Below are 17,882 nucleotides of genomic sequence, written 5' to 3' on the forward strand. Positions count from 1 at the left end.
TAAGCTGGATGCATAAGGTGACACATGCATACAGGTGCCCCATATGCACAAGGTGGTACACGTGTCTGGAGTTCATTTGTAGTGGTTAATGCCCTGGCATGCCAATTCTCTCTCATAAAAAAAATTAAAGAAGAAACTAATAGGGGCTGAGGGTGTAGCTCAATTGGAAGAATTCTTGCCTAGCATACATGAGGCCATACGTTTAGCCCCCAGCAGCTCGTAAAATGGGTGTGGTGGTGCACACCTGTAATCCCAGCACTCAAGGTGGAGGCAGGAGGATCAGGAATTCAATACCTTCCTCAGCTATATAGCAGGTTGAGGCCAGCTTGGGCTACATGAGACCCTATCAGAAATAAAAGAAGGAAAGAAAGAAGGAGGAGAGGGAGGAGAAGAAAACAGAAAGGAAGGAAGAAAAAGAAAAATAGATAAAAGAAGCCTCTTCCTCCCCCAACAATGCATGACCCACAATCCCCATGGGGTTGACCTGCATCCCCAGTGAGGAAGGCCTCTTCAGAAAAGGGACCAGGAAGTGGGAAAGGATGGTACCAACATGTGATGTTTACATTCTAAATATGTCCATATCTAATAATAATAATACAAATAAATAATAATAAAATACTAGAAAAAAGGGAAGGAAGGAAGGTGGTAAGACTGGAAAGCTCATCACCACAGGGAATAGCTTGGCAGGCCATGGAGATGTGGAACCAGGCTGCCTCTGGGCATCAAGTCTACTAAAGTCATAGCTTGTCTACTTAGGGAGCATGAGCATACCAGTCGCTTGGGTGAGGAGCCAAACATTGAATTTATAGTCCCATCTGGCCATGGGCGAGTAGGGCAAGGGAATATTCCTAAGAAAATGCAAGATGCTAGGACCAAAAACAAGGCTGGGATGCAGAGTAGGCATGAACAGTAGCTGTCCATCTCTAATCCTTGTTTCCTCTCTAAAGACCTCTTTGTCTTTCTTTTCACCATTGTGGCTGAGAAAGATCTGGAAGGTAGGATTGCTAGAAGTCATTGAGCAGGGTGTGAGGGATAGATCGGATTTCAGTACACAGAGCTGGAGAGTCATTCAAGGCGGAAGGGCTAGAGTGACTCAGCATGGTGGCCAGGGAAGCTGTAGGTAGCTCACAGAGCTCCTCCTTGAGAAGGTAAGCTTGGAGCTGAGGCTGGTGTTAAGGGTCATCACGGTGGCCCATCCTGCCCCTTCACTTCCTTTATGATTCATGTCCAGTTTCTCTTTTCTCTGTCAGAGAACCCAGGACCAGGGCAGCAGCAGGAGCTGCGCTCTTTCCGGAGCTGTGTGCTCTCTCGGCGCTTTGCCTGGCACCTGGTGTGGCTGTCTGTGGTACAGTTGTGGCATTACTTCTTCATTGGTACCCTCAACTCCCTACTAACCAAACTGGCTGGTGATGACAGGGAGCAAGGTGTGTGGTGCTCTGGAGGCAGCCTATTGGCATGTCACACTCGGAGACTTTGGTCTTGAGGGGCCTGAAAATGGGTTCAGTGTCAGCATGCTATGTGCTCCAGTGGAGAATCTGAGGGTCTGGGGGATGGGAGGTTAAGGGCAAGGTGGGAGTGTCCTATAAGGCAGAGCTGAAAACTTTTTATCACCCAACCCCTCTCTGTTCTCTGCAGTCAGCCCCTACACCAATGCCTTTGCCATCACCCAGTTCTTTGGGGTGTTGTGTGCCCCCTGGAATGGCATGCTCATGGATCACCTCAAGCAGAAGTACCAGAAGGAAGCAAAACAGACAGGTGAGACACGGGCTAGGGGGCCAGGAGGAGCGATGCCCATTGTGGCTTCACAGTTAACCTTTCTTCTGCACTCACTTAAGCATCCATCCAACCACTACACTACCTGCCAGCCATAGTACCAGACACAGCCTATGAGATGGTAGCTCTTTCTTTTCCTTCTGTTCCTAATCAAGAAGGCAGAGAAGGGCAGTCAGTGATCATACTCCATTCACAGAGGGTCCCTAACTGATGTGTTTGTTTCTTTATGATTGGATGAAGCATTCCCATGCAGCCATCCTGTTTTCCCAGGTCCAGTGTAGCATTCCATAGCACATGTGAGATAGCATTTTATTATATATAGGCTTTGTGTTATGTTGGCTAATGTGTTTTGAGCATGTTTAGGCTAGGTTATGCAGAGTGAGACGTTCACTAGGTTAGGTGTGTTACGTGCATTTTCAGGTAAGGGGGCAACCCATTGGTAAGGTGCTTGCCTTGAAAGCATGAGGACTTGAGTTCCATCTCCAATGCCCATGTAAAGAAGCTGGGCATGAAGGTGCATGGCTGTAATCCCAAGGCTGGGGAGGTGGAGACAGGAGGATCCCTGGGATTGGTTGGCCAGCCATTTGAGTCTAGTTGGTAAGTTCATGGCTCGTGGGAGACCCTGTGTTTAAAAAGGTGGCTTGCATCTGATGAATGACACCTGAAGTTATTCTTTGGCCTCTGTGTGCTGGTGTATACATGTGCACACACACACAAGTAGTGCATTTTCAACCTGATGGCATTTTGAACTTCTGATGGGGTTTTCAGGGGATAACCCCACTGTAAGTCAGGGAGCATCTGTAAACACACAGAGAGCTATGGGGCTGAAAGAAGGGCACACCATCTGCTCTGAGTGAGAACAAAGTTGCTGTCAGGGAAGGCACCCTGGGAGAACTAGCATCTAAGCCAAGGCCCTGGGAGGAGACGAGGGAGAGGGGCCTGGGAAGCTGACCAGGAGCCGAGTGGAGTGTCAGTGGTGGGAGAGGGTGGGACACCAAGGAGTGCCCAAAGTGATTCAAGCTGACCGGAGGACAGAGTTTGCGGTGGGGTTGTAGGAAGAGTTTGGAGAGAGAGGTGTGAAGGGTCCAGGCTGTTCACCATGCCCCAGAGTTTGGATGGGATTCTTGGGTGTAATTGGGAGGGCAGAGGCATGCTGAGATATTTTATCCAATAGAGGCTGAGGGTGGAAAGGATAAAAGCCATCAGAAACATTTCCTATTTGCTTGGCTCTGCCCTTTCCCCACTGAATCGTCCCAGAGCCATCCTCAGTGAGTCAGTGTCACCTGCAAGTATGTCAGAAGGGATCTCTAACAAATACAGCCCCTTACATAAGCATCACTATGAAACACCAGTCATTTCTCAATATTGTCTAACACACAGTCATTACAATTTCCCTAATTGTCTCCAGTGCATCATCCCACATTTGGATTACTCAGCTTGTCCACACAAAGACCACATGGTGCAGTCAATATGTTTTTTTTTTTTTTTTCTTCTTGAAGTAGGATCTCATTCTAGTCCCCACTGACTTGGAATTCACTACTGTCTGGGTGGCCTCAAACTCATGGCGATCCGCCTACCTCTGCCTCCCTAGTGCTGGAGCTAAGGGTGTGTGCCACCATACCCAGCTTCAATATTCTTTTCATATTCTCCTATTTTTAATTTGGTTATTCACTTGCTTACTTACTTACTCATTCATATTCATTTATTTTCAGATAAGGTCTCATGTAGTCTAGGCTAGCCTCAAGCTCATTATGTAGCTATGACCTTGTACTTCTGATCTTCTTGCCTCTACGTCCCAAGTGCTGGGATCACAGCGTGCAACATCGTGCCTATACTCTTTTCTTATGGTACTGGGATTGAATTCAGGACCTTATTCATGTTAGGCAAGTACTCTACCACTGAGCTACATCCCTAGCCCTCTTTGTAAATTCATGACAGTGCCCATCTCTTGTTTATTTGTTGAAGAATGTCTGTCCTGCCAAGTTCCCCACATTTTGGACTTAGCATCCTTTGTGTCATTTGAAAGTGTTCCTTTGGGTGTTTCCTGCAAACAGCAAGATTCAAAGCTTGGGGAAGCTTGGTTTAATGTTTCAGGGGCAAGAATACCTCAGAGGTAGCGTTGTCGCCTTCTGTTGTCTCCGAGCCGCGGGCTTCTGGTATCGGTTTTCCCTGCTGTTATGACGTTAAGATTGATCAACTGCTTCAGACCTTGTCAGTTTGATCTGTCCGTTACCAAGTTTCCCATAAACCTGTCAACCTAATGATTTTAGCTTTGATGATCAGTGTGAGACTCATCATTTGATTAGGGTTGTGAAAGGGTAATTTTCTATTCCCGTCTTTCCTTCTGCTTTTAGCAGCTGTACTTCCTCTAGAAAGAAGGTTTGCATTGTTGTTTCTTTAGGTAAACACTTTATTTTTGTCTACTTAACTAGTTTGACGTCTACATGCCAGGAGGGAGATAGTGGAATTACTGTATCTTAAGACTCCAGTTTGATACAAAGTTATTGGTCTTACATTATTTCTGATTTTTTTTGTGTGTGTGGGGGGGAGTTGCTTTGCTTGTTTCTTTTTGTAAATCTCAAAGTGGATTTAATGTGTTTCAACCCTTCCTTCTTGTGCTCAGTGTTGGAGATGAAACTCAGGGCCTCATACATGCTGGGCCAGCCCCCAATATTCCTTTTTGTTTTTTAAAGTCACATAAAATTTAATCAGTCAAGTTAATGAAAATATCAAAAATTTTGAGTTAGTGCATGGCATCAGAAATTTAACTTTTGTTGAAATAATACAGTATTTGGTCTTTCAATATTGACAAGCTATGCTGTAGAAAGCGCAGTGCATTGAATCTTAATGTGTCAGGGTCACATTAATAAAGTTCTTGCAAATTTCTATGGCATCCTCCAATAAAGTTTCATCACTAGTTTTCCCATGGTTAATTGGAAATGGTTTCTGTCCATCTAATTCATAGAGATGCCCATAGACATGAACTAATGTAAGAAAATGAAGGTCTACGTTTTCATCTATACTTGGTGCCTCAGTCTGATCTTCATGGGCACTGGTCTCATGAGCAACTGGAATCGTGTCATAGTTCTCCAGGTATCTGGCTCGCTCTTCAGGGCTCATTGACACAGACTCCTCCAGGAACTTTTCCAAGGTGGATCCGATTCAAAGAGCGTCCTGTCTCGGTTATTGGCAACGCTGCGGGTCAGGCCAGTCGTCCTGCAGGCGTTGCTGATTGTTTGCTTCATGAAATGCACTGATGATGTAACATCTTGGCCCTGAGATTTTATTTTTCCTTCCTGTTCTGTTCTGAAGACTTCCTACTTTTCTGGAATAGGGAAGAGAAGTAACAGTGCACACACTGGTCTGGGTACCATGCTAAGACGTTCAGGATCCATCCCATATACATCAACAGTTAGGGTGCAGGCCTAATTGTTTGAGAAACTGGCTGGTGGCCTCGGGGTTGGCCTCCAGTGGCAGCTAGTGCTGACCCTTTTTCATTTATTTGTTTATTTTGGTTTTTCAAGGTAGGGTCTCACTCTAGCTCAGGCTGACCTGGAATTCACTGTGTAGTCTCAGGGTGGCCTCAAATTCATGGTGATCCTCCTACCTCTGCCCCCCAAGTACTGGGATTAAAGGCATGTGCCACCATGCCTGGCTAATTTATTTATTTTTTATTTATTATTATTAACAACATATTTTGTATGGGTACATTTCCCTCATCTCTGTCCCCATTCTGCTGGGGACCCTTCTCAGTGAGGTCTGGGTACTAATTTTTTTCACAATTTTTATTTTTATATTTTTTACTTTCACAATTTTTATTAACATTTCCCATAATTATAAAAAATATCCCATGGTAATACCTCCCCCCCCCTGTACTTTCCCCTTTGAAATTCCATTCTTTATCATATTACCTCCCCATCACAATCATTGTACTTACATATATATAATACCAACCTATTAAGTACCCTCCTCCCTTCCTTTCTCTTCCCTGTATGTCTCCTTTTTAACTTACTGGCCTCTGCTACTAAGTATTTTCCTTCTCACACAGAAGCCCAATCATCTGTAGCTAGTATCCACATATGAGGGAGAACATGTGGCGCTTGGCTTTCTGGGCCTGGGTTACCTCACTTAGTATAATCCTTTCCAGGTCCATCCATTTTTCTGCAAATTTCATAACTTCATTTTTCTTTACCGCTGAGTAGAACTCCATTGTATAAATGTGCCACATCTTCATTATCCACTTATCAGTTGAGGGACATCTAGGCTGGTTCCATTTCCCAGCTATTATAAATTGATCAGCAATAAACGTGGTTGAGCACGTACTTCTAAGGAAATGAAATGAGTCCTTCGCATATATGCCTAGGAGTGCTATAGCTGGGTCATATGGTAGATCAATCTTTAGCTGTTTTAGGAACCTCCACACTGATTTCCACAATGGCTGGACCAGATTGCATTCCCACCAGCAGTGCAGAAGGGTTCCTCTTTTTCCACATCCCCACCAACATTTATGATCATTTGTTTTCATGATGGTAGCCAATCTGACAGGAGATGGAATCTCAATGTAGTTTTAATCTGCATTTCCCTGATGACTAGTGACGTAGAACATTTTTTTAGATGCTTATATGCCATTCATATTTCTTCCTTTGAGAATGCTCTATTTAGCTCCATACCTGCTACTAATTTGATTGTACATTGTGTCTCTTCCTCAGAAAATTTTGGTTCCTAACAATACTATAAACATATGGATATGCACATGTATATGCATTTATATATATGGCATTTTAAATCTAGTCACTGGTTTTAACAATATTAATATTATTATCAAAAGAATTTCTGGCTGCTGTTGCTCTCCCCTCCCTCCCTCCCTCTCTTCCTCCCTTGGTACCTCCCTCCCTCCCTCCCTCGCTCTTGGCTTCCTTCCCCTCTCCTCATCCTCAGTGTAGATCTTATTAGAGATGTAGTGGAATTGCTGCATTGTAAAAGTCCAGCTTGACAGAGTGATGTTCATTGGCCTTATTTTATTTTGTGTCTCAATTTTTGGGATGTCTTTGCTTGTTTCCTTCTTAATTTAGTTTTAATGATCAAATTCGTGTTAGGGGTCTGTGGAGATGGATCATTTGGTAAAATGCTTGCTGAGGAAGCATAAGGACCTGAGTGTGGGTCCCCAGCACTCATGCCATGTGCGCGCACTGGCATGTACCTGTAATCCCAGTGCTGGGGTGGCAGAGACAGGAGGATCTTCAGGACTGTCTGACCAGCTTGTCTAGTGAATCAGTGAGCTCCAGGTTCAGAGAGAGACCGTATTTCAATAAATAGACAGAAAGCAATAGAAAACACCTGAAGTAGACCTTGGCCTCTACTTGTACATGTACACATATATGCCTCCCTATATCTATGATCACCCATAAGTACATGCACACACCACATACACATGGAAAAATTTACATGTTAAGCAATTATATTTCCTGAATGCAAGAACAGTGAAACAAGACACATACATAGAAGTTTACTTCCTTCTCTGCCACTTGCTCCCCTTTCTTTCCTTCCTTCTCTCTGCAACCCTTATATTTTTAATACAACAATTACATATGATATATTTATACATGTCTCTTTTTTATTTTTTATTTGACAGAGAGAGAGAGAGAGAGAGAGAGAGAGAGAGAGAGAGAGAGGGAGAGAGAGAGATACACCATGGCTGGGCCTCAGCCACTGTAATTGAACTCTAGATGCTTGCACTGCCTAGTGGGCATGTGTGACTTTGCACTTGCCTCACCTTTATGCATCTGGCTTATGTGGGATCTGGAGAGTCAAACATGGGTCAGGCAAGCACCTTAACCACTAGGCAATTTCTCCAGTCCCATCTCTGTCTTAGATACAAGGAGGATTATTGTACACACCCACGTGTCTGTCTTTCTGCATAGCTCCATCCTGAACTTGCTTCCTAGCAGGGACTTTCCACACCACTTGTAATTGCTGCCCAGATCTCCCTAATGCAGTTAGGGTGGACTTGATGCTGTGTTCCCCTGCTGGTGGCTGCTTAGTTAAACTACTCTTTTGCTATTATCAGTTATGTTATAAAAGAAAAATCTCTAGGTCTGGGGAAACAGCTTACTGGGTCAAATGCTGGCTGTGAACTGTAAAGACCTGAGTTCCTAAGCCAGGATGGCATGGCAGCCACCTGAAATCCCAGAGCTTGGGAGTCAGAGGTGGATCCCTGGGACAAGCTGGATAGATGGATCAGTTGGATCTGTGAGCTCTGTGTTCAAGTAAGAGGCTTGTCCTCAGAAAATAGAATGGAGAACAATCAAGGAAGACAGTTGGCATCAACCTCTGACCTCTATCTGCACATGTGCACTGACATACAGATGGCACACACATGCTCACTACACACATATACACACTCAAAACAAATAAAATCTTGGGGATGCTGGGGCAAGAGCAGAGTGTGGAGCCTGTTCAGGCCTTGCAGTATTCTGTGAGTGAGCTAGTGGAGGTGTAAGAGTGGGGGGGGGGCACAGGGACAGGGAGAATGGACACATTTGAATGACCAACATGAGGGTGTATGGGAGGGAAGGATGACCTGCTTGCACAATTCTGTGGGACAGTTCTGATGTTCCCTGGTTCCCCTGCCCTCTGTTGGGCTTGACTCCAGGCAACTTCTGCTCTTCCCTTCTGGACCAGGTTCCTCCTCCTCAGCTGCAACCCTCTGCTCAACAGTGCCCTCACTGGCCCTGACATCGCTGCTATGCCTGGGATTTGCTCTGTGTGCCTCCATCCCTGTCCTCCAACTGCAGTATGCCACCTTTATCCTGCAAGTGCTCAGCCGCTCCTTCCTCTATGGGGGCAATGCTGCCTTCCTCACGCAGGCGTAAGTGGCAAAGGGAAGCAGGCTGGAGGTAAAGAAATTGGGAGTGACGAAACTGGGTCTGGGGATGGTAAGACGAGGCCGGGAGGGCTGACACCTGGAAGTGGAGGCTAGTGGGATTGATGGAGTGCTTGAACACTAGAACTTTTGCATCCTTTCTGCCTGTCTACCAACCTGCTGAGCTCCTATTTGTCACCCCCCTCCCACTGCCCACTTCTGTTTCAACTCTTCCAGGGAAGAGCTGGGAAAGTGTTTTCCCTTCCTTGTGATCTTAGTGCTGCATTCTTTTGTCTTTTGATAGTGCACACATCTTTTCCAAGCATAGCCTGTGTCTGGGTACGTGCTGTTTTCCCAGAGCCCAACACAGTGCCTTTCTGTGTCCTGTGGTTTGAAGGTTTGAGCAAAGAGGAGGAGGGAAGGGCTGTGTGGCTGTGTTGGGTAGGTGAGGGGTAAGCCTAGACAGGGGCTTGGGGGCAGATGGCTGACGAAATTCTATTGTGGCCAGGCTCCTGCTTGCAAAGAAGGTGTGCGGAGCTCACAGGAGCCTGTGTTGTTCTTTCTCCTTAGCTTTCCTGCTGAACACTTTGGAAAGCTCTTTGGGCTGGTGATGGCCTTGTCGGCCATTGTGTCTCTGATCCAGTTCCCCATCGCCACACGCAGCCAGAGTGACCCTCTATATGTGAGTACTGGAGGAGGTCCTGTTCTTGGTACAACCTACACAGTACCAGAGCTGGAGGACACCACAGGGCTCCAGCAGGGCATGCCCCACCCTGGCTCTGGAGGCCTCGATGTGATTGTTGTCCCAAGAGTTCTGTACACAGGAACATCCTGGGCTTTGCTTCTTAAACTCAGGTCAAAGGAAGAAGTCTGGCTTGATCTGAAGTTTTCTAAAGCTGTAGGGTTTAGGTGGCACAGCTTCCCAGAGAGATTTGGGGGAAGATTATTTTGGGAGATTTACGGTAGAATTCTGGAGCAGAATGAAAACTCTTCACAAAATTTTAAGAAAACAGGATACTTCCTGCTTTAGTGGGTGCAGGTCAATCGCGTCTTTTCCCTACAAGTTACAACTTCACTATGGGTGGGGGCCCAAGTGAGGATTTCTGTCCAGCCCCAGGAGATGGGTAGGACTCTCTTGCCTTTTGGAGAAACTGAGGTTCAAGGAGTTTACATGACTTATATACTCAGGGTCAGGAATCCAGTGTTTTGACCACTGCATACCTTTTTTTTTGGAAAAGATAACGAAATGTCAAACTGGATTTAAATTTGTTATGAGGAGAAAAATAAGGCACTACACTTCAAAGTGAAGGAAGTTCCTTGATTGTGAAATTGGGCAACCTGACCTAACAGGCAGCTATGTAGCCTGAAAGTTGCCTCCCTAGCTTCCCCTGTGACCTGGAGTCTCCAAGTGATCTCCTGCCCTCTCCCTCCTCCCTGGTGCCGTGAGTATACGAGGAGCCGGGTATGTTGCTCAGTTGATAGAGCGCCTAGCACACACTAAGCCACTCGTTCAGCCCCAGTGTGGCATAAACCGTGTGCAGTGGAAAACACCTCTGTTGCAGTCCAGTTCGCATTGCTGGTAGAAATCACCCAACCAAGAGCAGCTTCTGGGAAAAAGAGGTTTATTTTGGCTTACACGCTCGAGGGGAAGCTCCACGATGGCAGGGGAAAACGATGGCATGAGTAGAAGGTGGACATCACCCCCTGGCCAACATAAGGTGGACCACAGCAACAGGAGGGTGTGCCAAACACTGGCATGGAGAAACTGGCTATAAAGCCTATAAACCCACCCCCAACAATACACTCCCTCCAGGAGGCATTAATTCCCAAATATCCATCAGCTGGGGAGCTAGCATTCACAACACCTAAGTTTATGGGGGACACCTGAATCAGACCACCACAACCTGCTATCTCAGCACTTGGGAGGTAGAGTCAGGAGGACAGGACGTTCAGGGTCATCCTTGACAATGTAGCATGGGTTACATGAGACCCTGACTCAAAAATGAAGGAAAGAAAAAGGAAGGAGAGGCTGAGGTGATGGCTCAGTTGGTAAAGCTGTGGCTTCACAAGTGACAGGCAGAGTTCAGCTCCCCACACACGTGTTGGGTGTGGTAGATTTATCCTGGCAGTTGCGAGATTGAGATAGGCAGATCTCCAGGGTAAGCTGGTTAGTTAGACTAGCCAGATTGTTAGCTCCAGTTCAGTGAGAGATCCTGTCCCAATAAATAAGATGGAGAGTGACTGAGGATGACACCTGATATTGACCTCTGACTTCCATATGCATGTGTACCTGCACACCCACAGGAAAACACACAAGAACATGCATATACCCATGTAAGCCACACATATACAAAGAAAGAAGAAAGGAAGGAAAGGGAGGAAGAAAGAACAAGGAAGAGAAGAGGGGCTGGGGAGATGGCTCAGTGGTTAAAGGTGCTAGCTCTGCATGCCTGCTGACCAGAGTTCAGATCCGCAGCACACAATAAAGCCAGATGCAAAGTGGTGCATGTGTGTATAATCCCAATACAACCAAGGCAGTTTCAAGTGGAGTCGGGAGAATTCTGAAGCTCAGAGGCTAGGCATGGTCTTCTCCATGACAAACAAGAGAGACCTGTAGAATGCAGAATGAAAATAACTCAAAGTCCTTCCTTCAGGTGACCACGGTGTCTGGGAGGAAAGTAGCATGTAGGATTCTGGTCCCTGGGTGCTCCTCAGGGTTGCTGGACCAGCCCCTCCCTCTTGTCTCCACAGGTGAGTGTGGGGCTACTGTTGGCCAGCCTCCTGACGTTCGTCCATCCCTTCCTGGTGTACCGTGAGTGCCGTGCTCAGAAAGCAAGCCCCTCCGCAAGCAGCTAGTTCCGCGGCCTTCACTCTACAGCCCTGCAGATGCGTCTCCTAAACTGTCCACCCTTGTGAGCTCGTTGTGTCCACCAAGACTTTGCCTGCCCAGGCTACTTGTATTAAATATCCATTACTCTTTTCTTAACTGCTATCCAAGACTTCATGAGCAAGATGAGAGTCTTACTTGCTGGGCGGGAGGTACACAGGGCTTCAGCAGGCAGGGGGGTGTGTCAGTTACTTTCTTGTTTTGGGGATGAAATACCTGACCAGAAGCAGTTTAGGGGAGGAAAAGGATTTAATTCAGCTTGTGGTTTTGAGGGTAAGTTTCATCGTGATGGGGAAGACATGTTATGACACATAGGGAAGCCCGTGTCACTTCTCACCAGAGTCCCGACGCAGATAGAGAGAACAGGGTGTGGAGCCAGCTGTAACAGTGCAAGGCCTGTCCTCAGTGGCATACTTCTTCCAGAAGGGCTCCACCTTCCTTACATCAGCTGAGATCAAGTATTCAAGCACGTGAGCCTATGGTGTGTGTGGGGGGCGCTTTTGCATTTAAACCACCACAAGAGGTGACATGGAGGAGAGGCGCATCACCTCTCCTTAGGCCTGCTTGGGCTCTGAAGTATATGTGTGCTTGAACCTCTTCCCCCAGGTGAATTTCTAGATCAAGTGGCCCAGGTGCCCACCTGGCATTTAGAGAAGGTCCCAGACAGTTTCCCCAGAGGCAACATCCTTGGTTAGAGAACTCTCCTCGAAAGTGGATGGGCATGCCTTCATAGGTCTCTGGGTCCTAATTCCTCTCTCACTGATCTTGGAGGACCTTGGGGAACCTCTCTTGGGTTCGAGCATCACTTTTTCCTTGTGTAAGATGAGCAAGCATGGAGTCAAAGGTTGGTTTTAGAGCTAACACCCTGGAAGGCTTTAGGAATAATGTCACAGAACCAGCTGGCCAGAAGGATTTCTGATGAACCCTCTTGGGGACATTTCCTCTTTAGGAAGGAAGATATTTATTTACTTTTGGCATTTTCATAAATAAATTCTAAGAAGTAATTTTGTGTAAAAATAAGGCTGTATACAGCAACTACTGTTTCTACTTCTGGGTTTGAAGTGCGTGCGTGCGTGCATGCGTGCGTGTGTGTGTGCGTGTGCGCGTGTATGTGGTGTGTGTGTGTGTGTGTGTGTGTGTGTGTGTACGTGTGTGGGCTCCTGAGGTGGTGCTGCCCTTGGGAGTGGGTACAGGGGAGAGGGGAGGGTGTCTGGTTGCGCATGCTAGCTTGGCTGAGGTGGGACACGGGTAGAGTAGATCCTGCTGCGACCTGGGCGTGAGCTTCCTGAGTCCCTCCCTTTCCCTACCGTTCAGTGTCAATCAGTCTTCCTGCTCCACACCCAGCTCGAAGCACTAGTTGGAATCAGATGGTCCAAGATTGTGTCTCAGTTCTGCCCCCAGCAGCCTTGTAACCCCTGACTCACAATTTCCTCACCTGCAAAGTGCAGTTAATCATTTATATCCCCGAGGGCGACTGCAGGACTATAAAGTGAACTGCCACCTAGCACGTGGTGGGAGCACATGAATAGTTGCTTCCTTATTTACTCACGATCTGTGTGGAGAAAGGTGAGAAGGAGAAGGGGAGGGGAGGGCAGAGAGAGGTGGGAGGCAGGCAAGATGGTAGGACACATCAGTTGCTTGATTCTACCTGACCAGTGTGGAGACTGGGAAGGGAGGGAGAGACCCAGCTAGCACTCATTAACTAGTTCGTTCATTCATTCATATGTGCAATCATTTAACATTCAGGGAGCATATGTGCATCAGACACTTCCGGGTGCTGGGGATGTGGGGATTGAAGATTAGCTTTTCTTTCTTCCTTTGGGCTGCTAACAGGTAATATTCATGATTTTCAGAATCTAGGTCTTTTTAATTTTTATTTTTGGAATCTGTGTCTTAATGTTGCAGGTTTCGAGAGCAACAGAGCCTTTCTCAGCTTTGGTTGGGTGTAGCTTAGGTGTTAAGAGTGCTGGACACTCAAAGTCACTAGAACTAGAGCTCCCCAAGCCAGTGCTCTCTTGAGTCTTTTGCCTTACAACCCACAAAGAATTGACAGGTACAGACAACGCAGAAGGGCAAGTTAAGCAAAACTTTATCTTAGAAAGTGAACAGAGAACCCCCAAGCTGGAAGGGGCCCCAAATAAGTAACCCATTTGGTGACTGAGATCAGGGATTCTTATACCCTCAGGGGTGAAGATTATGCACCAGGTCAGAGTGGATTGGATCGATTACTTTGAGTGTGTATCGGGTCCACCCTGGAGGAAGGAGACTAGGCATCAAGTCAGGATGGACTGGATTGGCTATTTTGAATATTTGGGAGCTTTTGGTGAAAAAACAACAAAAGCACAAGGGCTGGTCGGCCAACACCTTGGTGAGTCAGGGCTTTTTGGAATTCAGCCTCTTGACCGTTCTCTGGACTTATAATTAGTGATTGGTAATTTGGGCCTATAACCCTAAGTACAAAATGGGGACTAACTTACTGCTAATTCTTGTCATGAAGATGGACACCAGGGCTCTAAAGCATTGCTTTGACCTTGGTTCTCAGAAATATCCAAAGGTCCACAGGACAAACTCACTCTCTGGTATATAAGGCTCTCCAAAGCATGATCCTGACCTCGTACCTCCCACCTCTAGGAGGACAGAATCCATCCCATGGACCACACTTCCTGGTGTCCAGGTTTGTATGCACCCAGTTCTCCTGTATGGGTGGTTCACTCTGTCTTGGCTTAGGAACCCACCTGACCTGCAGAGTCCTGCTCAAAATGCAATCTCAGGTACTCTAGCTCTTGGTCACGCTGTTCTGGCAATTGATATCAGCCTACTTACTTGGGCAGCAAACTGTAGGGCAGCATCTTGGTCCTCTCTGCAAGTTAAGACTTGTGGACTGAATAATGCTTCCCTGTTCTTGCCAATTAGAAGGAGGTAAGAGCACCAGGGGCAAGGGGCTGGGTGAGATGGTGTGCACACGGAGTCCCAGCTCTGCCACTTACGGGTGTGGCCTCGCATTGGCCCACACACCTATACTTCTCAGTTCCTTTATCATCATGACAAGGGAGAGTGACTGGACTTCCTGGGCCTTTGCTAGGATTTGAAATAAGGTCACGTGCCTGGCCCATGGTAGGGACTGAGAAGATCCTAACTAGCATTGCAGATAACATGTTACACCTCAAATGATCAACAGGGAGTGGACAAATAAAATATACCCATGGGCTATCACTTGGTAAGATGAGAGAAAGTACTAACTTGTCAAAATATTGAGAAATTTGAAAACGTTATGCTGAGAGAACCAACTACAAGAGAGCACATATAGTATAAGGAAATACATACTTACATATGAATGCCCAGAATAGATAAATCCATGGAGGCAGCAACTAGCAATAGCTTAGGTTGGGTGAGCAGGACATGGGTAGTGACTGCAAATGGGTGATGGGTTTATTTTGGGGGTGATATATTTTTTTAATTGAAAGTGACAATGACTGCAATATACCAAAAGCCACTGAATTTTTAAAAAATTTTTTTAAAATTAGTTTTCTATTCAGCAAATACAGGCAGTTTGGTACCATTATTAGGCTCATCCATGACCTACCCCCTCCCCAATGGCCCCTCCTTGTTGATGTATATGAAAGCCACTGAATTTTATACTTCAAAGATTTGCATGTGAATTATATCTCAAAACTTTTACTTATTTCTTTTAAAAATATTTATTCATTGGAGAAAGAGGGAGAGAGAGAGGGAGGGAGGGAAAGAGAGAGAGAGAGAATGGGTATGCCAGGGCCTTCAGCCACTGCAAACGAACACCAGATGCATGCGACCCCTTGTGTATCTGGCTAACGTGGGTTCTGGGGAATTGAACCTTGTCCTTTAGTTTTACAGGCAAATGCGTTGACTGCTAAGCCATTCCTCCAGCCCTATTTCTTTCTTTTTCTTTTCTTTTTTTTAAAGAAAGCAATGTTTTCCCTCTCTCTCTCTCTCTCTCTCTCTCTCTCTCTCTCTTCATTTATTTGAGAGCAACAGACACAGAAAGAAACAGGCAGATAGAGAGAGGAAGAGGGAGAAATCGGTGCGCCAGGGCCTCCAGGCACTGCAAACGAACTCCAGACTCACGCGCTCCCTTGTGCATTTGGCTAACGTGGGTCCTGGGGAATCGAGCCGTGAACTGGGGTCCTTAGGCTTTCCAGGCAAGTGCTTAACCACTAAGCCATCTCTCTAGCCCCTATTTATTTCTTTTTAATTCCTGGATGTCTTGGGGGAATGCAGAGAACACTTGTATCCTGACAGCAATGACTTCTGGGAAGGTGGGTGTTGCAGTTGTTGTGGGAAACTGAATCACAGAGATAGCACCAGAGTGGAGAATCAAAAAAGTTATTCATGCTGATATGAACTCAGAGGAATGACTTCCAAAGCCCCAGTCCTGAGCTCTGATAGGTAAGAGGTTTTACAGATATTGTGGCAGGCAGTCTGACATCACCTTGAATTCTTTTTTTTTTTCGAGGTAGGGTCTCACTGTAGCCCAGACTGACCTGGAATTCACTCTGTAGTCCCAGGGTGGCCTCGAACTCACGGTGATCTTCCTACCTCTGCCTCCTGAGTGCTGGGATTAAAGGCATGCGCCACTACGCCCGACCACCTTGAATTCTTTACACTACTGGTGGGTTACAAGTTTCCAAGGTTACAAGAGTTTGGAGCACAAACAGATAACCCTTTAGCAATAGTCAGTGATAAGAAAGTACAAATATAGACTAGAAAGCTGTTCATTCATGGGTGTTAGTGTCTATGGCTGCACTAGCCAGAAAACACACAAGCAGGGTGCAGCTGCAGAGATAGGGAGGAGACTCAGGGTCATGCTGTCTCCCTGGTAAAGCTTGCACAACAGAAACTGTTTTAGAGTATCACCTGGGCCTGGTTTCTTTGTTAAACTTCTACCACACAGTTACCTTCTCATTTCTAGGACAAAACGCTGGACCAGAAGCAGCTCATGGAAGGAAAAGGTTTATTTCTGGCTTACGATTTTGAGAGGGACTTCCACCACGGCAAAGAAAGCCTAAAAAGAGCAGACAGCTGGGTGTGATAGCTCCACCGCGGCAGGGAGGAAGGAGAGAATGAGCCGGACAGTGCTGGGAAGGGGAGCTGGACTCTGAAGTCCCCAGGCCCAGTCATATACCTTTTCTAGCAAGGCTTCACCTCCCAGAGGCTTCACCAGCTGGAGATTAAATATGAGGCTAAATCACAAATCCATGAGGCTATGGGGATATTTATTTTTTTTTATTAATTATGGACATACTTAGTATGGATCTATCACATGTTGGTACCATCCTTTCCCTCATTCCTGTCCCCTTTCTGAAGGGGGCCCTCCTTATTGGGGTCATAGGTTTTCCCCATGGGGTTGTGGGTTATGTGTTGTGGGAGCAGCAGTTGGTGACTGGGGGAGGCGTGATGTCCCAACTTGAGGCTCTAACAATCTTTCCGCCCCCTCTTCTGCAAAATTCCCTGAGCCATGTTGGGTATGTTTCAAATATACTTCAGTGATGGGCTCTTAGGAGCCTCTGGATCTCTGTTTTGGTGGGTGTTGAGTGTCCTCAGTGTCTGTCTCCTTCACCCTGGCACTGATTGTTGGGCAAAGCAGCATTCTTGCTCCTCCCCCAGTTCCTATGTGGTTTCAGCTGGGGCTTGGGTGAGGTGTGGCAGGTAGTTTAGCTCCTCAGGTCTTGCTCCTGCCTGAAAAAAAACCCAGATTCTCCAATGTCTGGTGAAGCCAGCACAGCTTAAGTGGCTAAGTGTTAGCAAGAAGAGAGGAAGCAAGAGGCAACCCATGTACACAGCCGCTGTATTTTTGCATGAAGAGCTCGTCCTTCTGCAACCTCTTCCCCCAGCAGGACCAACGGCTTTTTCATAAGAGGAAGCAAGCAACACAGGGCTTTCACAAGTTTGGGTTTGACTTAGCAACAGACTTACAGTACGACCCTGGACTCAGCTTCCAGCATCAGCAGAGGGTCCACAGATGTCTGGCTTCTCCACAATGCCACACTGGGTCTCCACTAGGGGACAGCACCTGCCAAGTAAAAACGTGGTCAGCAGTGTGACACAGGAACTTGGGTGACCTTCTCCTTTCAAACTGTTTTGCCCAGGGAAGTGCCCATGATCAGCCCTGTTTAGCAAATGAGAGTTAGGCTCATTAATGCTTCATGGAAGTTGTACTTAAGCCAGGTCTGACTGTGCTGCAGGCAGAGAGCTGGAGGGGTGGGGGCACCCAAGCCCTGTAACTGATTCCCTCCAGCCCCAGGCACCAGACATAGAATTGCAGGATTCAGTGTTTGCTCTGATGGTTCTAGGACTTGCCTTGCTTCAATCTTTTGCTACCATTCC

At 46.6% G+C, this 17,882-nt stretch overlaps 1 protein-coding gene and 1 pseudogene across 3 annotated transcripts in view; one reads left to right on the forward strand and one right to left on the reverse strand.

Moving 5' to 3' along the window:
* Positions 1–11,632, forward strand: part of Slc43a3 (solute carrier family 43 member 3) — a 29,248-nt gene extending 17,616 nt beyond the window's left edge. For 2 of the 3 annotated variants that reach the window (XM_045142084.1, XM_045142086.1), the window contains 5 exons: positions 1,251–1,424; positions 1,636–1,755; positions 8,455–8,641; positions 9,206–9,317; positions 11,387–11,632. In XM_045142084.1, the coding sequence (XP_044998019.1) occupies positions 1,251–1,424; positions 1,636–1,755; positions 8,455–8,641; positions 9,206–9,317; positions 11,387–11,491 (698 nt within the window). In that variant the 3' untranslated portion in view covers positions 11,492–11,632. The remainder of the gene's footprint in view (positions 1–1,250; positions 1,425–1,635; positions 1,756–8,454; positions 8,642–9,205; positions 9,318–11,386) is intronic. The other variant, XM_045142085.1, reaches the window with a different exon arrangement.
* LOC105944705 lies at positions 4,538–5,183 on the reverse strand (annotated as a pseudogene).
* Positions 11,633–17,882: the final 6,250 nt, after the last annotated feature.

This window comes from Jaculus jaculus, chromosome 1 (assembly GCF_020740685.1).
Source record: "Jaculus jaculus isolate mJacJac1 chromosome 1, mJacJac1.mat.Y.cur, whole genome shotgun sequence".
Lineage (NCBI taxonomy): Eukaryota > Metazoa > Chordata > Mammalia > Rodentia > Dipodidae > Jaculus > Jaculus jaculus.